General features: G+C 35.4%; 1 protein-coding gene across 2 annotated transcripts in view; it reads right to left on the bottom strand.

Moving 5' to 3' along the window:
- Positions 1–6843: 6843 nt before the first annotated feature.
- The window catches only part of RIPK2 (receptor interacting serine/threonine kinase 2), a 30731-nt gene continuing 14400 nt past the window's right edge, over positions 6844–23174 (bottom strand). The window contains exons 5-11 of one of the 2 annotated variants that reach the window (XM_032869082.1): positions 22357–22406; positions 21367–21528; positions 15749–15834; positions 10790–10873; positions 9821–9914; positions 8040–8195; positions 6844–7463 (exon numbers count right to left, since the gene is read on the bottom strand). In XM_032869082.1, coding sequence (XP_032724973.1) covers positions 7126–7463; positions 8040–8195; positions 9821–9914; positions 10790–10873; positions 15749–15834; positions 21367–21528; positions 22357–22406 — 970 coding nt within the window. In that variant the 3' untranslated portion in view covers positions 6844–7125. Of the gene's footprint in view, positions 7464–8039; positions 8196–9820; positions 9915–10789; positions 10880–15748; positions 15835–21366; positions 21529–22356; positions 22407–23174 lie in introns of both variants that reach the window. The other variant, XM_032869081.1, reaches the window with a different exon arrangement.

A 23174-nucleotide genomic window follows, 5' to 3' on the forward strand; every position in this document is an offset into this window, starting at 1 on the left:
TAGCATTGGTCTCACTCATCCTCCTAATCTTCACCTGGCAGGCTCATCCTCTTTACTGGGGGAAATCCTCAGACCTAGCTTTTTTAAAAAAGTATGCTAATCATTTTTTTTTAACCTAAGGTGGGTCCTTCTCCTCTAATCCCTCTGAAACCCATTATTCTTTGTTTTCTTTACAACACTGTTATTTGATATTCACTTACATAAATTTGTCCAATTCTTGTTTGTGTATTTTCTTCCTCTCCCACTGGAATATAAAATCCCTTGAGGACAGGCTTTTTACTTTTTTCATTGCATCTCTACTACCTGACACATGGTCAGTATTCATTAGTGATTTTGAGAATGAATGAATATAAATTTCCTTGTTACATTCCTTGTCAGGGAGAGGGTACATCATCAAGAAGTCAAGAATTCCACCACTGTGGATGGTGCTGTCTGAGGCAATTGTGCTTTTTTTTTTTTTTTTTTTTTTTTTCCCCTACCTTAGCAGAATGGCCCAGGGTGTCAGCTTAGCTGCTACTTTTAAATCTTTTCTTTCTCTGTTAGCCCACTGGGAATTTCTGCAATGTTTTCCAGTGAAAACCTTTTATAATCTCAAAAGTAGGTTGGGGCTTTTGGTAGAGATTATAGGGCTTTTTATGGCTACTGAGAGGAAATTTCTCCTTAAGAAATACTTTGTTCACTACAATTTATCCATCAGTATTGCATTTTCCATTCTAACACACTAAATATTTATTTCTGAAGTTTAAAGAATATTTAAAAAAACGTTTTTGTATACGTGTTACCAAACTGAAGAACAATTATGCCAAAACCTGAATTTGCCTAGAAGGAAACATACAAAAGGTTTTCTCTGAGTCTCTGAAAACAGTCTCTATTTATTAGCCTCTAAAATGCTTTTGTCCAGACCAGACATGCCATATGAATCACTGAGAACTCATCAAACATCAGGTTAGTGGGAAGCAAATCACAGCAGTAACAAGGGATAGAAACAGTAAAGAAATAGTACAGAAAATGGCATCATTTTTATTCTTTTTTAAAAGGAATATTTTATCTACAATAGCCAAGATATAGAAAAAACTTATATGTCCCTCAAGGGATGAATGGATAAAAAAGATGTCACACACACACACACACACACACACACACACACACACAGGAGTATTACTCAGCCATGAAAAAGAAGGAAATCCTGCCATTTGCAACAATATGGATGGACTTTGAGGGCATTATGCTAAGTTAAATAAGCCAGATAGAGAAAGATAAATGCTGCAAAATATTACTTACGTGTGGAAGCTAAAAAGAAAAAATAAATTACACTCACAGAAACAGAGTAGAAAAGTTGTTGCCAGGGGCTGGGGAGTAGGAGAAATAGGAAAACGCTGGCAAGAGGGTACAAACTTCCAGCTATAACATGAGTAAGGTCTGAGGATCTAATGTTAAACATGGTGATTATAACTGGCATGACTATATTGTTTGACTGAAATATGCTAAGAGACTAGAACTTAAATTTTCTCACAAAAAAAAAAAAGAAAAGAAAAAAATAAAGAGAAAAATTAAAATGTGACAGCCTATGCAAAGTAGTTTCTCCCTATGGTACAACAGAACAATCCAGAGCATGATTTTATCTTAATAAATTATATAAGAATGTAAGGTCCCCAGGTTGAAACTTAATTTCTCATTGGTAAAAGCTCAGAAAGTAAATCACATTCCATCCAGTCTCTTTATGTCCTTTCTGAACAAGCACGTATCTATTCATTTAAGTCATAATCTCATTTAACCACATAAATCAATAAAGAACCAATTACTTTTTTCTTCTTTGTATTCTTAATGAAGGGAAGAGACTTCAAACTGGAAATGAAAAGCACTTGCACTATTTTGTTGGTACTTCTCCATTTGCTCAGGGTCTCCAAATATCCTCATAAAGCAATCAAGCATAGAGTCTGGATGTTGAAGCTTTGGACTATCTACCATAACAAACTCCCTAGGTCAGTAGTAGAGTGAGAAATACGACCATTTTTAAGAATGAACAGTTTTGGGGGTGCCTGCGTGGCCCTGTCAGTTAAGCATCTGCCTTCAGCTCTGGTCATGACCTCAGGGTCCTGGAATAGAGCCCTGTATCCAGCTCTCTGCTCAGTGGGGAGTCTGCTTCTCCCTCTCCCCCTCATCACTCCACCCCCTGCCTAGCTCCTGTATACATGCTCTTTCTCTCAAATAAATAAATAAATATTGGAAATAAAATGAATAAACAGCTTCTGGGTTACTATTTTTGAGAATCATAGTTTGAATTTTGTCTAGATTTTTGTTTCTATTTCATAGCAACTTATAATTTTAAAGATTTATCCACTCAAATCTCTCTAAGAGATTATTTATGCTTAAAGTTGTTTTCTGTTTAATCTTTAATTTTCTTAGTTTTTGTCTTCAGATGTTGAATTTGGGGATTCTTTATACAGTTGGTATCCTTAAATCATGAGATTTTGGTGGACACAGTGCCTTGCATCTAGACTTCATAAGCAGATTCTGAGCAATACCATATTATTTATACTTAAGGACAGGGGACATGTTCCTTTTTAATATTTTAATGTACTCACCTCCCAAATCCCCCCCCAAAACTGTGCTTACATTGAAACACACATTTTAGATGAAAAAATAAGCCAATGCTTTAAAAATTGACCTGGAAATAGAAATTATTTGGTGCAATTTATAGATTACATAGTCTTTTGCAATATTGTATAACATTTTAAAAGTATTTCAATTACATTCATCAGTGAGTAGGGGCATGGTTCTATCTAAATAGTGATGATTAGCTGAGCTTTGTCAAGTTGAAGGGAGGAAGCCTGTGGCATTCTTTAGACTTTTCCTTGGCCCAGTACCATTCAACATTTTAATTAGTAACTTGGATGAAATTACAAAAAGAAACTTTGTCAAGTTTGTGGACGACAAGCTGGGAAATTCCAGATTTAGGAATCAAAACTATACTGAGTGGTTGGAACTATAATGAATTTCAAAAAATTAAGAGGGATAAAGGAGTAGTGTTATATATGGACCAAAAACCCAACTCAGCTTCAAGTATAAAAAAGGAGAGATAAGGCAAAACAGCAGAGTTACAAAAGAGAGAGGATTTTTAGCTCACTTTAGTTAAATATCAACTACGTAATGTCATGTGATTGTTAAAAAATAGGCTTTTAATATATTACTTACAAGGGAGGAAGTATCCCAATTGTGCTGATAAGACCTAAATGGATTAGAAGTATTACATGCAGTTATGGGTACCATACTTTGAAAGAAATACAGACCATACCTATAAATAGCAACTGAGGGAAGAAGGGATTATTTCAAAGTAAAAAAAAAGAAAAAAAAAAGCCATCAGGAATAGAAGAGTTGTCTTGTGAGGGAGGGCATAGATGTACTTTACAGACTATCCCAATGTTTGGAACAAGGACCAATAGACACATACAATAGGGAAATAGATTTTTAAAGCAATGTAGGAAAACCTGAATTGTCTAGACATGAAGAACACTGCCTGAATAGGTAATAGACTCCTCTAATATCAAGAGAAGTTTTTGATCATGAGATACTTGTCTATCTAATGTTTTTAAGGAGTTTGAGGCATAACCATGCATAATTACTCCTTGCAACTTAGAGATCAGAGATTCATTAATTCTGTGACATCAAATTTTAAAAGGCGGGGTTGCCTGGGTGGCTCAGTTGGTTGAGTGTCTGTCTGCCTTCGGCTCAGGTTGTGATCCCAGAGTCCTGGGATGGTCTTGCATGCGGCTCCCTGCTCCATGGGCAGTCTGTCCCTCTCCCTAGCTCATGTGCACACATGCTCTTTCTCTCTTGCAAAAATAAAAATAAAACCTTAAAAAACATTTTAAAGTTTAGGGACACCTGGGTGGTTCAGTTGGTTAAGCAACCAAATCTTGATTTTGGCCCACGTCATGATCTCAGGGTCCTGGAATTGAGCCCTGCATTAGACTCTGAGCTTGGCAGAGAGTCTGCTTGGGCACTTTCTCCCTCTGCTTCTCCCCCGATTGTGCTCTCTGTCTCTAAAAATTTACTTATTTATTTTAGGGAGGGTGGGGACAGAGGGAGAGGGAAAGAGAGATTCCTCAAGTAGACTCCCCACCAAGCTTGATGAAGGGCTCAATTCCAAGATCCTGAGGTCATGACCTGAGCAGAAATCAAGAGTCGGATGCTTAACTGACTGAGCCACCCAACTGTCCCTTTAAAAATTTTAAAAGATTAAGAATGAAATTGGTAACAAGAGTAAAGGCAGCACAATTTTCGAGGAAAAGGATAAGAAGGGACAGACAAGTCAAGCAAAGGAATTTCGTTTTTAAAAGAAATCTGGGTGTTTGTAATTGGGGAAAAATAAAAAGGGTCCAGGGAAGGAGTGGAAAAGAGGAGATTGGTAACTGGGCTCGAGAAATGGAATTGAGACTATAGAGAAGAAACATTTCTAAAACCAATGACATGTTTGTGAGGATGGCTTAATGCGAAAGATTACTGATTCTCCTGTTATTCTAATTGATCATAATTTTTCTTCACAAATTAGGAAATTAAGTATTTAGGGTGGGGGAGGGTGAGCGGAGGATTAATGACAGACAAAGAAGATAAAAACCAGCTCCTACTGCTGGATACTGCCATTGTTACTCCCCAGTCTTTCATAGTGATGCCAATTTCTTCAGTATAACTTTCAGCAAATTTAGTCTTGTTTCTTGTCCCACATCAGCTCTGCTCTTCTGCTGTCATAATTCGAGTGTTTGTCCTTTCTTAAGTACTTCTTTAAAAAGCTGAGTGGTAGATTCAATCTACTGATCTGATTATCATGTCTAAATAATCTTTCCAAATTGTAAAACATGTCTATAATTGTTTTGGAAATTCAAGTAAGTACAAAAGAAAGAAAAGTTAAATTTCCTAATTAAACCTCAATTCTGAACTATCCATCCTGAAGACAAATGTAGCAAATGGACATAAGGAAAACAGTGTGAACCCAGAGGGAAATTATTTTATGCATAATTCTATTGCATTTTTAAAAAAAAAAAAGAGTCTCAAACTTTAGCATATATAATGGCCTGGATGGTTTGTTAAAACAGATTTCTGAACCTTACTCCCTTTAATTCAGGTTTGAGATAGAGGCCATGAATCTGCATTTCTCACAAGTTCCAGGTGATGCTAATGCAGCTGCTCTCTGGCCTACACTTATGGGTAAGATTTTATGTATTTCATTCTTTTGGATCCTACTGTAAATTAAACCAATATGTTAATTTCCTTCTCAGATTGTTCGCTGCTGATATACAGAAACATGACTGATTTTTGTGTTTATTTTGAACCCTGTAAATTCCTATGAATTAAACTTTGTTGAATTAAAAAAAAACAAACACTGCAAAGAATGACATTTTCAGATTATCCAGTACTATCTAGTTAAAAAAACCTCAATAACTATAGGTTATTAGGTTTCTTCCTTGAGTGACAATCTTAATGTCATCCTTATACTACTTCTATGATTGCTGTCACACTCATGTACTACCTATATTTCAATTTAGTATTTCTAATTGTCTTTTTATTTGAATATTATAAAATAAAACATATTATAAGTACAAAACTAGTACCACTTGACATATGTAGGTCATTTTCAAATAAAATACTATTTAAAAAACAATAAAATTCTTGCTAAATATTGTTTCTGAAGTTCTGAAGCCTATTCTTTTTCTTAACAAGAGGGATTAAAAGATGACAGCACAACCATGACATTCTCCTTTACTTAATTAGAAGGTTCAAGGAAGAACTGAAAAGAACTTCCTTTTTGACTTAAATGTTACTTAGTGCTGTGTCTATGTACTACCTAAAAACAAACCCAACTTCTCAACTTATTTCCCAAATTAAAACTTTATTCTAACACTTTAAAAATAAGAGATATAATAGATAACTCATATACTTAATTGGTTTCCATTTTTCCCTACTAATTTCCATATTTCTCAAAGACATGGTAATGAGGTTCCAAAGGTTACTGTCAAGTTCCAAGTGAAGATTAAAATACTTATTTTATAATTTTAATAAAATATTTAATTGCTCTAATCTCCTTTTTTCATACTGTGCATCTGGTGCTTCTTGAAAGTTTGTTTAGAATTTATCCTGCATCACACTTATTGCTGACATTACTAATAAACATTTTCAGAAGAGGAATTATGCCTTGTATGTTTTCATTTAGTGACATAAGCTGTTAAGCAAAAAATAACTCATGCTATATTGCTTTGGCTAAACTTGGTGAATAAATTAAAAAAATTTAAAAAACAGCCTTGATATTATGCAGCAATTAAAAAGAATGAGTTAGATTTATACATGATCTGGAAGGCTGCACATGATGCAATACTGAGTGCAAAAATTAGGTTGTAGTATGATGTATTATAATAATATTAATGAAAGACCCTATCCCACATGAGTGTATACATATGAGTAGGAAGAAGGGATAGAAAGATAAACATTGTGCTGTTAAGTTTTGGTTTACTGTGGTTGCTAGTTGAGGTCAGAAATGAAGGTAGAAACATATATTGAAAGATTAATTTTTTCTTCATATACTTTGCATCATTTTACTTTCAAAACATTTTTTTAAAAGAAGAATTCAGTGAATAAGATTTAAAAATGTAATCTGGATAACAAAGTTTAATGAACAACCTTTTGGAGAAGATCTGAACTAGCAGTATAGGTTAGAAATGCTGTACTAGCTCTAATTTAAATATAAAGGCTACATTTCCAAAAGCCCAACTGCATCTTAGACATGTAATAAATAACTCATAAGAAAGTGAATACGAAAATGGCTTCCATGAGAAATGCATGACACCTTAAGACATTGTTATATACCAGAATATAATTATTACAGTTAAAAAATAATTTTAATTAACCAGAGACAAACAATTGAACTCTTGTAGCAAAATGCAGACTTTCCAATATATTAATTAAAAAAAAAATACTACAATGTCATGGAAGAAGAGTAATATTTACCTGAAGAAGAAACTTCATTAAAACTTCTAATACTCATGTGGATTTTATAAAAAACAACATGATAAAGGCAACAGAAATAAAAAATACCCTTTTATAGAATGATTTTTCTTCTTGAAAAAGAGTCACTTATAAGCTTTTATTTTGAAATAAATATAAAGATTGTGATCGAGAAACCACAAGTATTTCCGGGTAAGGTTGAAGACCCATTTGCTTGTTATCTTTCAACTTTTGTACTATAACTTTGGCAAATTCTTCTCCTTGGATGTCAGTGGTGTCCAGTAACTGTCTGACTTTTGAAGTCCTTGTAGGTTTGGTACTAATGAGTTCATAGTCCTCCTTCATGATCAAGTCCCTGGACAGAAGAGCGTCTAGTGACTGGTTAAGGCAGGCTTCTGTCATTTGGCTCACAATGTCTTCCCTTTTACTCTGGATCCACTGTTGGGCTATGCCAGGCTGTAATCGCTCTGCAGAAGAGCAAGGCATGACAAATCAGTTGAGGACAGATATATAGCTATGAGTAAAATTGGATGAACAAAGAAATAATAAGGAATAAAACCCTTAATTTTCTATGATTGTGCAATATGAATGCAAGTATTTTGGGGGATACTGTTAATATTCAGGAAACACTCAGATATTTGGGTTATCTCTTCTTTTCCCTTCAGTTTCCTTCCCAGAAAAATCCTTTTTATATGCTATAAATCCACAGGGGCAAAACCCAATCTATGTTATAGATATATATTTTTTAATATAAAGGATACCTGCATAATTTTTAAATAAACATAACTTCACCTTTAGTAACATATTAAGTCATACCTCCTTTTAACATTCCCTCCCTAGATAGATGTTGATGGAATACCATGTGGACCTTTTATCGCATGTCAGCCCTCAATCTCCTAGGACTGGAAGTGCCTTCCTACTTAAGAAGGTATATATTTATCACGTTGAAGAAATAAAAACAAATAAAACTTATTGCATGGCAAATCTACTGAACATATAGTTGCAAGATAAACAGCATCATTTACAAAGTGTTAAATATTTACCTGAATTTCCCTCAGCTGAGAGTGGAGTTATCACTGCTAAAGAGCCTGGGGTGGTCTTGTGATCACAAAATGTCCTCTTCTGAACTGCAGAAATGTTACTATTGCAACTGTGATTTACTGGATAGTGACACAGTGTAGAAAAGTCTTGAGTTTTTCCTATAAAACACAGTATCTTCATTAGGGGTAGAACAGTCCTTAGCTATTCCTATTAGCTAAAATATCAACATCTGGATCACACAGAGGATAGTATTCAGTGTCTTTAAATTTTCATTGTTATTAAAGCTGGTTCATAAATCTAATTCCACAATATATTTTAGAATAAAAATGCATTTATAATGAACGTTTTTACCATACTTCTGTCTGCGCTTGTCTGTTTTATGTATATTATAAATTGTGAAATTTTACTTCTTCACATAATCCTGTATTTCTTCTGTGTCTTCTTCCTCCTTCTGTACTTTAAATGTGTCTTCTAAATCTATTTATTATGTGTCTTTCTTCACTCTTCCTTGGTAATCCTATTCAATCTCAGGGCCTCAACTGTCACCTCTCTTCCCAAATCTATGTAATTAAATTTCCTGTCTTCATTGAGCTTTAGTCTTACATTTTCAACAGTCCACTAGACAGCAACCTCATATGTGCTGCTAAGCACCTCAAATTTGAAAAAAAAATTAAAAACTTAATTATTCACCTAACTCTAAAACCTATTTCAACTATTTCTGTTAATAGCACCAATGTTCTCCCAATCATCAAGCTTGACAACTTGATTAGCTCCTTTTTTTCCTCTTCTTCCTCCAGGTAGAATGCTATACATTCCTTCAGTGTGTCCTCCATTACATCTCTCTCGCCATTTCTCCCTTCTTGCACTCAGGATCAGGTCTCATAACCTCTCATGTATATTATAGAAACAGACTAACAGTCTACTCATTGGTTTTCCCACCTCCATTCTCCTTTTCCTTCCAAAATAGTCTACATATTCTAGCCAGGATGAATCTTCCTAAAGCAAAAAATTTTTATCATGTCACACCCTTGCTCAAATAATTTGCAACAGCTGCTCCCTAAACAAGTGAGGAGCCCAAATAGTTCAGCCAAGTGTTAGAATCTGTGATGGTATTGACCTTTTATCTCCTTTCATTCATCCTCTTTACCGGCTAAACCCAACTACTCACTGTTCTCTGTGTTTTCTTGCTTCTGTGCCTCTATGTTGTTCCTTTTGCCTGGAATGCCCATCTTTATAACTATAGGTCCAACCTTCAGTCAGAAACAATTTCTTCATGATGACAACATGGTGTAGTGGAGTGACATGAAAATATTTATCAAAAGACCTGGCTTCGAGTCTTGGGTTTGCCAGCTACTAACTATGTGATCCAGGAAGTCTTGATCTTAAAAATCTGTAAAATGAGGAATATCTCCCTCACAAGGTTGTTGTGAAATGCTTTGTAAAAAATGTTACTTTTCCAAGTGTATTACCATAGCTCTACATCCATCTCTTCTACAATATATCACTTCTATCTTATACTATGGTTACTTAGAAACATTTCTCTTCTCTTAGATATTTTTTAAAATATCTTTTCACAGAGTCTAACACAATGCCTTCAATATTTTAATGTATTTGTGGAACATCCCACTACTATTTTCACAAGTTAAGATTCTAACACTTTTAAAAAATGAATTATGGCTGCAGATCAAAGACATGTTCCAAACAAACCATGACTGTTTATCCATAATACAGTCTTAAAAAAAGGGAAAACTTGCAAGTAATACTGACTGAAAAATTTACATACTAGATAAAAAATCATTTTCTTGAGGAGCTGACAGGGACTTTGAGGCTATAGTAGAATCGCGACTTTCATGGAGCTGAGAGGATCCACATGATTCCTAAAGTAAATAGAAGATAAATGATTTAGGTTAATAGAAAATCATTCTTAAAGTTATATAGCCTTAATTTCTAAATAGTTCTTTCTTTTTTCCTCTGTATTTTTTTTTTTTAAAGATTTTATTTATTTATTTGACAGAGATCACAAGTAGGCAGAGAGGCAGGCGGCGTGGGGGAGGGAAGCAGGCTCCCTGCCAAGCAGAGGGCCTGATGTGGGGCTCGATCCCAGGACCCTGAGATCATGACCTAAGGCGAAGACAGAGGCTTTAACCCACTGAGCCACCCAGGCACCCCAATTTCTAAATAGTTCTTGATTTTGGTCTACTATAAAAAAAGAATAAAAATGGTTACAACTTATACCTTACAAAATTAAAGAAACATATATAACATAGCAAGTCTTATATATTCTTAGAAGAAATTATTAATTTAAATGTGAAAGAATGCTACTAAAGAAATCTTTCTTTTTAGATAGCCATAGAAATGGCATTTTCCTTTCATTAATCATTGTTCAGAGGAAGGACAAAGCAGTACTATAACTAGTTCCCATTTGGGTAAGAAGGCATACATATAATGGTAAAAATGTAATCAGTGATTTGCCTAAGAACCATATTGGAACACCACTCGTTATATGAAATATTGACAGGGACTAAAGTTAATGGCAAACAAAGGAGCACGGACTATGTATGATTCAATGAGATGAACAGTGGTGTGAAAATTAGAGGAGTGTTGGATTTTGAAATGGAGATTGCTACTGGCCACCTAATAAATCCTAAAATATCCTGGGGCTTTAGCTTCCACATGTAAAGGAAGGAATTAAGACTAAATTATTTTTCATTTTCTTCTCACATTTTGAGTTTGTCAACATAATTTTTTTTACCTCCTGTGGTCCATGAGTTATAGGTGTGTTCAGAGATGAGTCCATTTTCTTCTTGTCACATAAGTGAATAGTGCTCGAAGTACTCTGTAACTGGAATTAATACATTTAAGTCCTTTAGTTGGAGGTGATTAGGAAATTATGTGAGTAAAATACAACCTGCTTAACATACTTTATATGTTTATATAAAATCAATGAAAAGAAAAGTTAAATCATTTGAGAATATAATATATAACCTAAAGGTAGAAGCAGTATACAACAGGGGTAATAACTTTAGAGAAACTGACTTTGAATCCTGCCTCCTATTAATTGGTTACCTTGAACAAATTTATCTTTAAAGATGGACTAATACTGGGATGCCTGGTGGCTCAGCTGGTTAAGCATCTGCCCTTGGCTCAGGTCACAATCCCAGAGTTCTGGGATCGAGCCCTTCGTCGAGCTCCCTGCCCAGCTGGCAGTCTATTCCTCATTCTTCCTCTGGCACCCCCCGCCCCCAGCTCCTGCTCTCTCTCTTGCTCTCAAATAAATAAAGTCTTAAAAAAATAAAAAAAGATGGACATGCAGGATTGTTTTAGAGATTAAGTGAGATAATGAATATACTGTGTCTGGTACAAACTAAGTACTTAATAAATTTCAATTTGTGTAAGTATATGTGTCTATCCTAATTTTTAAGTATTTACTATATTTTGGGCACTGTGCTGGTAAGTACAGGTATTATTCCTTTTTATAGATAAGAAACTGAGGGCTAAACTAAAGGATACAGAGTCTCCTTATGGAATGATGGGGATCATGTAACCAATCAGGTCTGGTTTAGAATCCCAGGATACCTAACTATTGGATTTTAGGCACAAGACTTACTCTCAGTTTACTGATTTGTAAACTGGAGATAAGAATACCTATTTTGCAGGATCACTGTAAGGAGAATTATAAACCAGAAAGTCCTAAGATTACTTAGTAAGCATTCAATAAATGCTAGCTATTAAAGCAGATGATTTATTTATATACTATAGCTCTATTAAAATCATTTAGTGATATACTCCCATCTCTATAAACCAGTCAGATTAAGCTGCCATCACTAGTGAGTGATTTAAAAAACAAACCTGTCAGTATGCTTTTCGTCTCCAAACCAACATGTCATCCAGTTTACAGAACTTTAGAAATTGGTGGGTGCTACACCAGCCCTCCATTATTCATACTTATGACTGTCTGCTCCATTACATGGGTAAGGAATTTTAGAAGAAAAAAACCACTATTCATTTGTATATATAATCTACCTAGCACAGTACTTTGTACAAAGCTGTCCAATAAGCATTTGTTAAATACATTTTTATGTGAACCTTTAGAATTATTCTTTGGATCTGTCTCTGTTAGATACAGTTTTTCTGTGCTTTTAAATTTATTGAAACATTTCTGATAATGCGATATCCTTAAATAAGTAACATCGTTTTTATAACTGATGTTATGATAAATGAAATTATTTATGAACTAGTAAATCAGCCCCTAGAAAGAAGTGAAATGGAATATTACAGAAAAACTTTTGCTTCAGGTTTTACTTTTTAAGATACAGGAAACGCTATCTGTGAGAACATGAATTATGCGACCTGGTTCAAAGAACTGAAAAAAACGTAGGAACCTCAAACAAAACAAGTCACCCAAACTGGTGATCTGTTTTCAGAAATTCCTTCTTTCTTCCTCCCTCCCTCTCTCCCCCCTCCCTTTCTTTTTTAAAAAGCTTTTATCTATTTATTTGACAGAGAGCAGGAGCAGGGGTGAGGGGCAGTAAGAGTAAAGGGAGGAGAAGCAGGCTCCCTACTAGGCAGAGGGCCTGAGGCCATCTCCATCTCAGGACCCTGGGATCATGATCTGAGCTGAAGAGGACACTTAACCGACTGAACCACCCAGGAGCCCTGGGTTTTTGGAAATTTCTTTCCCCCCACCTTTTTTTTTTTTTTAAGATTTTATTTATTTATATCTTTGAGAGAGAGAGAGAGAGAGAGAGAGAACCCGGAGCAGACTCCGCAATGAGTGCGGAGCCCAATGTGGGGCTTGATCTCATGACCCTGAGATCATGACCTGAGCCAAAAGCAAGAGTTAGGTGCCCCCAGAAACTTCTTGATGAAAAATCTTATTATATCTGTATTCTACTCCTGGCCCTGACATTAGCTAGTTGTGTAGAGTGTTATGTAACTTTCCTATACCTCAGCTGTCTTATTTATAAATAGAGATGATATTCTTCCCTACCAGTTTCACAGAATTGATATGGAATTTTTTTAATAGAAAAAAGATTAAAATTCTGAGTAAAGGGGCGCCTGGGTGGCTCAGTGGGTTAAGCCTCTGCCTTCGGCTCAGGTTGTGATCTCAGGGTCCTGGGATCGAGCCCCGCATCGGGCTCTCTGCTCGGCAGTGAGCCTGCTTCCTCCTCTCTCTCTCTGCCTGCCTCTCTGCATACTTGTGGTCTCTGTCTGTCAAATAAATAAATAAAATCTTTAAAAAAAAAATAAAATAAAATTCTGAGTAAAAACAATACAGCTACTTAAGAACAACAAAGAAAGTAATTTTTTTTAGTAATTTAGCAATGCTATTATTAAATGGTATTCAGGTATTTGAAAATATGTACTTTAAGCTATTTTATTTAAAAAGCACTGGGTGTTATACGCAATCAATAAATCATGGAACACTACATCGATAACTAATGATGTACTGTATGGTGACTAACATAACATAATAAAATAAAATTAAAAAAATAAAATTCTACTACAAAAAAAAAAGAAAAATTAAGAAGCCTAAATTTCTCCTAAAAAAACAAGTTTTATTTATTTATTTATTAAAAGATTTTGTTTATTTATTTGACAGAGAGAGAGATCATAAGTAGGCAGAGAGGCAGGCAGAGAGAGAGGGGGAAGCAGGCTCCCTGCTGAGCAGAGAGCCCGATGCGGGCCTCCATCTGAGGACCCTGAGATCATGACCTGAGCTGAAGGCAGAGGCTTAACCCACTGAGCCACCCAGGTGCCCCCAAATTAACAATTTTAAATATAGATCCTAGTTTTTTGCAATGATGTGGATAGAACAAGAAGGTATTATGTTAAGCAAAATAAGTCAATTAGAGAAAGACAATTATCATATGATTTTACTGATAGAGGGAATTTGAGAAACAAGGCAGAAGACCATAGCGGAAGAGAACTAAAAATAAAACAAGATGAAACCAGGGAGGGAGATAAACCATAAGAGACTCTTAGTTAGAGGAAACCAACTGAGGGTTGCTGGAAGGGAGAGGGGTGAGGGGATGGGGTAACTGAATGATGGACATCAAGGAAGATGTGATGTAATGAGCACTGGGTATTATATAAGACTGATGAATCACAGACCTGCCCCTCTGAAACCAATAATAAATTTTATGTTAATTAAATGAATTAAAATTTTAAAAACTGGGGCAGCTGGGTGACTCAGTCCTTAAGCATCTGCCTTCGGCTCAGGTCATGATCCCAGGATCCTGGGATCCAGACCCACGTCAGGCTCCCCGCTCAGTGGGAAGCCTGCTTCTCTCTCTGCCACTCTGCCTGCTTCTCTCTCTGCCACTCCGCCTGCTTGTGTTCCCTCTCTCGCTCTCTCTGTCAAATAAATAAATAAAATCTTTAAAAAAAATTTTTAAAACAATAAAAAAAATATAGATCCTAGTGTTAAAAGTTGTTTGGGGACAAAAAAAAAAAAGGAACTGGAATGGTTCTCTTCCATTTTATAACCAAGAAAACAAATTCTTCTATCCACCTTTGTCTGGGCAGAAGAAGAGATAGTTGTTAAGGAGAGAAGAGAGAACGGAAAGATAAAGCAAAACAAAAGCAAAAACAAAAACAACCATACCTATATGAATACATATAGATATATATGTGTGTATATATATATTACAGAAGTTTGTAGCTACTAAGAATTGGAGAGATTGATGTTCTAGAAAAGACTACCTACTCAGAAGCAGGGAGGTCAGTGAAAAGTTATCAAAAGAATTAAAACACAGTTCTCTAGTTCTTAAAAAATAGGCACTAATACTGACACCATCAATTTTTAGTTTGGCTAAAGGTGGTTGTTTCTTCATGCATTTCCCTTTTAAACTACAGGTCATGTCAAAAGATCTATTACACTGCAAGATGCAATCAATGTCATTTAATGATACATAAATTGTAGACTATGCTTGTTCACAACTTAAGACTTTGGTTAATCAGTGGTTATTTTTATTATTATATCTCAGATATAATTTAATGAAACTCAGCAAATGTTCAACTATGCTTACTTTGTCCCTCAAGGACAGTAGTTGCTTTTTAAACAAATTTGTGATAATATTAAGAAAAACCTTGCAGTAATAGGTCCCTTCAATTGTTCTAATCTACAAAAGCCAGAACGAGTAAATAAGACAATTTTTCTAAGTAAGTCACATAAACTGTTACTTTGATTTAATTGTAACATAGAGAGTTTTTGAGCAGGAAAATAAAACAAAATAAAATAAAGCATTAAAATTATACATCTTGGCCTCAATTATTAATACAATTTGACAGCTTAACTTGGCAATAAATCTTAAAAAACCCCAAGAACATTGAATAAGAAGAAGTGTAAGAACCTAGACTTCTATTACTCTGTATATATGAAAACTTTAGGTTAAGAAATATAGGTTAAAAAACCCTAGTGATTTAGGGCATTCATCATACATAACGGGCATTCATTACACATTTTAAACTTATGTTTAACATATGGCAGTTTGGGAAATGCCTCTGAAATCTACAAGTGGCCATCGGAATGAAATGGAAAAGCTCTTTGGTGACAGAGAAAACAGTATTCATAGTCTCTGTTAAACTCTATCACCCTGTATGTGTGGAAAATATTTAGATAAAAACTAAATTAAACTACGCCAAAAATCTCCATGAATAAAAACGATTGTTTTAAGTTCAATTTCTACTATTTCAGTTAGCAATTTACCTTTGTTTTCTTTAGTTGAATAACAGCTTCAAGAAAAGTTATCTCTTCAAATGTCCTCAGAACTGGTTCAAGTTCTATTAAACATTCTAAATAAGAAAAAAAAAGTTCTTTGAGTTTGGATCACTCTAATCATTAAATTGCAAAATATAAGTGCTAATAGTTCCCTGATAAGGCCCTTGGTCAATTTTTCCCCAAACTGATGACATTCAACCCTCTTAGGAGCCTTTATTATATGAATAAAAATAGAAACATACCTCATGGAATACACTTGAGAGTCTAAAAATATACCCTTATAGTTATGGTCAATTACTTTTTGACAAAGTTGCTGAGGCAATTCAATAGGAAAAGGATCATCTTTTCAACAAATTGTGCTAGGACAGCTAGATAGCCAATAAAAAAAGATAAACTTAGATTCTTACCTAACACCATACATTGAATTAACTTGAAATGGATCATCACTGAAATGTAAATACAGGAGAAAATATTCATGGCCTTGGGTTAGGCAAAGAATTTTTAGACATGATATTAAAAACAGGATCCACAAAGAATTTTGAAAATGCACTTCAAAAAAATTGAGAACTCTTACACTTCAAAAAGCTGCTATCAAGAAAAATGAAAAGACAAGCCCCAGACTGTGAGGACACTTTTCATATCATGTATCTGCTAAAGGACTTATATCTAGAATATATAAAGAATAATTAGACCACCAAATTTAAGAATGGGAATGTAACATGATGTAGCCATTTTGGAAAACATTTGAGAGTTTCTCAAAAATGAAAGATAAGGGCGCCTAGGTGGCTTAGTGGGTTAAACCTCTGCCTTTAGCTCAGGTCATGATCTCAGGGTCTTGGGATCGAGCCCGGCATAGGCCTCTCTGCTCAGCAGGGAGCCTGCTTCCCCCCTCTCTCTGCCTGCCTCTCTGCCTACTTGTGATCTCTCTCTCTCTCTGTCAAATAAATAAATAAAATCTTAAAAAAAAATTGGTATAATTAAAAAAAAAAAAGATAAATTTAGCATACAACCCAGCAATTCAACTCATTGGTAGCAATCTGAGAGAAATGAAAACATGTTCACACAAAGACTTGTATATGAATAGCCAGAGCAGCATTATTCATAATAGTCAACAAATAGAAATAATCATAACTACTACTACAACTACTATAATAATCTATGAACTTACTGCTGAAAGGAGAGGTCAGGGTTCCGTATATAAAAATGAGCATGACTAACATATGGATGGTATACAAAGCCATGGTCTGGACTGGATTGTCTAGGGGTTGAATAAAGATAGGATACAGAGAGTTAAAGGCCCATGTTAGAGCTCTAAGGCACTCCAACAGTTCAAAATTGAGTAGAGGAAGAGAAAGAGATTGAGGAAGAGAGAATACTAAATCGTGTAGCCTCTTGTATCTTGAAGCCACCAGAAAGAAAATTTCAAGGAAGGAATCATTAGTCATGTCTAATCTTTTGAGAAGCCAAGTAAGATAAGCAGGCCCATTCTTTATGGTCCCAAAGTAAAGATGAAATTCCATTTTAGGGGGTGCCTGGATGGCTCAGTGGGTTAAAGCCTCTGCCTTCGGCTCAGGTCATGATCCCAGGGTCCTGGGATAGAGCCCCGCATCGGACTCTCTGCTCAGTGGGGAGCCTGCTTCCCCTCCTCTCTCTCTGCCTGCCTCTCTGCCTACTTGTGATCTCGGTCTGTCAAATAAATAAATAAAATCTTTAAAAAAAAAATAAATTCCATTTCAGTCCCCAAGAAGGAAAGTATAGGAATATTGCCATTCTTGGTAATCCCAACAATGTAGCTTTAGTGGAGATATGAAAACAGAAGACTGATAAAAGTTTGTTAAAACCTGAATTAGAGGGAAAGCAGCAGAGACAAGAAGTATGGACAATTCCTATAGGGTGTTTAGATTTGAATGGGAGCTCAAAAATGAGGTGGAACCTGAAGTCAACATAAGAAGTCATGTCTCCCTGCCCCGTATAAAGATAGGGGATAATAATGGAATACATCTGTATGATAGCTGAATAATCCAGTAGACAGGCTGAGACTGGTACTATAAGAGTAGAGAAATACAAAGGAACAGAAGCTAGAGAGGGTTTGGGAATGGGATTCAGAGCACAAGTAGTATGTTTACATTTATGTAAATATATGGACACTTTTTCCCCTGTAAATGAGATAAGGCAAAAAAGATGGTTACAAGTACAACTAAGATTATAGATCTGGTGGTGGATCTATGAGATAGCAGTACTCTCTCATGGTTTCTATTTTCTTAATGTAGTGTGAAAACAGGTGATCAGCTCAAAGGAAAGATGAAGCGTGGGGTGCAGCAGGCTTAAGAAGGGAAGGTAAGTTATTACCCCTGTCTTCTTTTCCTAAGCTTAGAATCTATCAAAAGCCACAAATAATGATAAATAATGATCAAAGTACCAACATTTATTACTGATAATGATAATGTTAATTTACCATTAGATCTGTAGCCAATTGGCTTGGAAAGAGTTCACAGCTTTACTCAGCCACAGGCCTCATCTACTTCCACATGGGGAAGCAGAAAATATGCATCCTTTAGACAGGCTGATTTCTAAAAGAAGGAAAAAACTGAGAAGGGGGACCAGATAAGCATGCTCAGTTTTTCTCTAAAATTAACAAATGAGGTAGGTCTGAGGAAGAGTGCTGAAGGGCACATAGAAGCTGGAAATGTTCTTCCTATACTTTCCTTCTTGAGGACTGAAATGGAATTTCATCTTTACTTTGGGACCCTAAAGAATGGGCCTTAGGTATCTCCTACAATAGTACAAGATGATCACTGACACAAGGAAGCCAATTCTCAAACTTTTAGGTCTCGGGATTTTCTGAAATTATTGACTATCCCAAATAGCTTTGGTATATGTGTGTCATATCTACTGACACTATATTACAAATTAAAACTGAGAAAAATTTAAAACATCAGAATACATGAGAACACATTCCATTATTTGTTGAAGCAATGAAACCATTATACCTCATTTAGTCTTTGGAAAAATCTACTACAGACTCATGAGAGAATGAGAATTTAAAAAAATAATCTTACTATTTATTACTTTGAAGAGTTTTTGATTTTGTGAATTCTTCTGAAGTCACAGGGATCAACCACCCCAGGGATCCTTATACCATACCTTCAGCTGATATATAAAAATGGAATAGTACATGCATTTGAGAAGCATAACAGAATTGCTAAGTAGTGTTTAGTGTCCAGTTCTGGCCATTATTTATTTATTTTAAAGTTTTTATTTATTTGATAGAGAGAACATGCAGGAGCATGGGGAGGGCCAGAGGGAGAAGCAGACTCCCCACTGAACGGGGAGTCTGTGTGCACCAGGCTTGATCCCAGGACTCTGGATCATGACCTGAGCCAAAGGCAGATACTTAATGCTTAACCCACTGAGCCACCTAGGCACCATGGCCATTAGTTTAAAGAGAAACCAATAAATAACTCCCACTTCTGGCCAAGATGTAGCAACAGGGTTTGATTTGCCACTCTGCCTAAAACAACCAAAAAAGCCAGACAAAATACATGAAACAGTGGTCTTCAAAATACAAGATACCAGGCAACAAAGGACAATGATCACTGAGAGATGGGAAACAAATCAGGTGAGCCCTATGCCTGCCCACAGTTATTGTGTTGACAGTTTTTAGCTGCAGCTTAAGAGGGAAGTGAGGTGGAGCCTCACTTCTCAAGTGAGTGGAAACTTAACTGAAGAGATGAGGCTGGGAGGCTGGGTAGACCAAGGCAGACAGAGTTCATAGGGCAGTATCAGAGAGGGAAGTCATACACAGAGAGAGAGCTCTGTGATCTGCAGAAGGCTTCTTTTAAGTATTTAGCGGTCAAAGCAGTGTAAAGTCAGAAAGCCAAAAGTCAAAGTCTTAATCAAAACCACAGTGAGATGCCACCTCACACCAGTCAGAATGGCTAAAATTAACCAGTCAGGAAATGACAGGTGTTGGCGAGGATGTAGAGAAAGGGGAACCCTCCTACATTGTTGGTGAGAATGCAAGCTGGTGCAGCCACTCTGGAAAACACTATGGAGGCTCCTCAAAAAGTTGAAAATGGAGCTACCCTATAACCCGGCAATTGTACTACTGGGTATTCACCCTAAAGATACAAATGTAATTATCAGAAGGGGCTTGTGCACCTGAATGTTTATAGCAGCAATGTCCACAATAGCCAAACTATGGAAAGAACCTAGATGTCCATCAACAGATGAATGGATAAAGAAGATGTGGTATATATACACAATGGAATACTATGCAGCCATCAAAACCCCCAAAATCTTGCCATTTGCAATGATGTGGATAGAACTAGAGGGTATTATGCTAAGTGAAATAAGTCAATTAGAGAAAGACAATTATCATATGATCTCACGGATATGAGCAATTTGAGAAACAAGACAGGGAAAAATGGAAGGTAAAGAAGGGAAAGGAAGGGAAAAATGAAACAAGACGAAAGAGGGAGACAAACCATAAGAGATTCTTAATCTCAGGAAACAAACTGAGGGTTGCTGGAGGGGAGGGTTGTGGGAGGGATGGGATGGCTGGGGGATGGGATTGGGGAGGGTATGTGCTATGGTGAGTGCTGTGGATTGTGTAGGACTGATGAATCACAGACCTGTACCCCTGAAACAAATAATAGATTAAATGTCAATTAAAAAAAGAAAAGAAAAGAAAAAAAAGAACAATAGGGAAAAACCTGGAAGTCTGTAGAAAAGTAAGTATGGCCCAATGGTATGATCTTCAGGGAAGCTAGAATTTTTAGAGAATGGAAAAGAAATGAATATTTGGAAGTGGCACTAGGTACAAAGGAGATAGATACCCTCCCACATAGCTCTGAGAAATAAGAAATAAAATGTGAATCCATTATAAGCAACTTTTGATTTTTTAATACAGAACTAATGAGGATTGGACACAAATTTTGAATAAAATGTACATTTCATTGTTTTTTTAGTTAGAAAGATAATTCCCCAGTTTGTGGCTTATCTTTTCACTTTTTCTTAATAGAATCTTTTGAAGTGCAAAAATTTTCAGTTTTTTCAAAGCTCAATTACCATTTTTTTTCATGGATCTTGTTTTTGATGTCACATGTAAGAGTTCTTTGATTAACGCAAAGTCTCAAAAACTTTCTCCTGTGTTTACATTTAGATGATGATCTGTTCTGCCTCTGAAATAGATCTTAATTCTATCTAATTTTTCTATCTCAGATTACCACCTTAATTAGTAAACATTTGCTAGAGTCTCCTAGGTGGTCTCTTTGCTTCCACTCCTATCCTTCTCCAGTCAATTTTCCACACAGCAACAAAAGTGATTTCTCCAAAACAAATTAGATGTCATTTCCATAGAAACACACTTTAGTGATGTTCCACTATACTTGGAATAAATTTCTAACCTTTTTATGATAGCCAACAGCCCCTCCTTATCTCTCCAATCTCATCTCATAAAATAAAAACAGGAACTTAATTAAAAAAAAACAAACAAATTTTAAGCTTGCCATTTAACTTGTGTAATTTTTCAAGGACTATTTTATTCACAGTATATTCACTTTTTTGTGTAATTCTAAAGGTCCAGACTAAAACTGTACACTCACTTAAGAAAGATGGTCTTTCATCTGGATTTTGCGCCCATCCACTTTCTATTAGAGAGATCATAAGTGTTCGATGAGGTATATCAAGTGGCAAACTTTCTTCATTAGTGTTAGGTCGATGTCCTTGTGATACACTATACATGATCTGCAAAGGATTGGTGACTTCTGTCAAAACAAATATATTCCATTCATTAGAAATATATTACGATTTAATACATTACTTAAATATATTCTAGAGTCAACCAAATGAAAATGAGGGAAACTTAAAATCTTAGGAATAATGCATTACCCCCCTTTTTGTTAAAGACATATATATACACATATATAACCCAGCAGACTTGTATGCCTCCTGTGGTGGAGTTTATAGCCTCACCTCACCTCATTAATTTTAAGCTTGGTCATGTATCTGATTTGGCCAGTGAAACATGAATAGAGCACAGCTCAGCAGAACTGAGTGGAACCCAGCACAGCCAAGAATGGCCGTTCACATCTAACGTGAATGAGAAACATATGTTTATTTTGTAAGCTACTGAGCTTCTGAGGTTATTACACAGCAAACTGACCTATATAATCCTCAAAATAAAGAAATGGACAGTGTTATCAGAGAACTTAAAAATTATTCTTGTTTGTTATAGATGAAACATTAAATTTTCAAATAAAGAGTTTTATAGCTGGAACAAATCTAAGAAATAAAAATTTAAAATTTTCATTTTGCAAATAAAAAAGAAATGACTCAAGAGATTTAGTAGCTTGATCACAGTGCTAATTACTGTCAGAACAAGAATTAGAATCTACATTTTTCTAACCCTTACTCTAGTAAAGTTTCCAATATACAGTGGATTCAGAATTGATAAATTGTTATGTTTTTATAGTGTGTTTTCCACAAAATGCATGGTAGGCATTTTTAAAACAAGATGGGCTTTATTTAGGTAGTTCTGGAAATGGCCTACCAACATGGTATCATCTAGAGTAAGGAAGTGAAAGTAAATTTACCTTCAAAAGGCTGTTTTCTGGATAAGACTTCCCACATGATCACTGCATAGCTGTTGAAGATAAAAATATACATACAGGATAGTATAAACTAACTATACATAATAAACTAAAAGAGCACTGATTTTAAAAGGTGACTGCGGAGATATCATTTTTTGCAAGTAATAAGGCAGCAAAATGCTGTATAAAGAATCACCATACACAATCAAAGTGATTAATGTATATATACAATTTTGTTCTGAAAGGGAATTAATTCAATTTGAAAAATTAGCAAATTACTGTAATAAAAATTTGAAGTTATAGGCAAGGATAACTTCTTTTGGATGATTCTTAATGACCTCTAATTATATGATTCTATGATTCATACAAAACAAAGAGCAAATAGGTCTCATGTAGCCCTATTCTGTTAACTTTTTTTTTGGTCTAAGTATTGTCTCCTTTGGTATTGTTAAATGTTAACCACACTATTTTCCTTCCTCCTCCATCAATGTCACATAAGATAAAAACCTTTTAGTCCTATATTATAAATTGACAGGACAATAAGATATGCTTCAAATTTTTTCAAGGATGTAGAAGTGGCTTAAAGCAAGTCATCTTTAATTTGAAAAATATTAACCACTGTGGTCTCTACTTTATTTTACCACACTTATGAGAGAAGACTAAAAATTATACATTAAAATGTAGCTTTGGGGCACCTGGGTGGCTCAGTCAGTTAAGCATTTGCTTGCAGCTCAGGTCATGATCCCAGGGTCCTGGGATGGAGCCCCACATCCAACTCCCTATTCAGTGGGGACTCTGTTTATCCTTCTCCCTCTGCCTCT

Source organism: Lontra canadensis, unplaced genomic scaffold (assembly GCF_010015895.1).
Source record: "Lontra canadensis isolate GAN:19392208 unplaced genomic scaffold, GSC_riverotter_1.0 scaffold37, whole genome shotgun sequence".
Lineage (NCBI taxonomy): Eukaryota > Metazoa > Chordata > Mammalia > Carnivora > Mustelidae > Lontra > Lontra canadensis.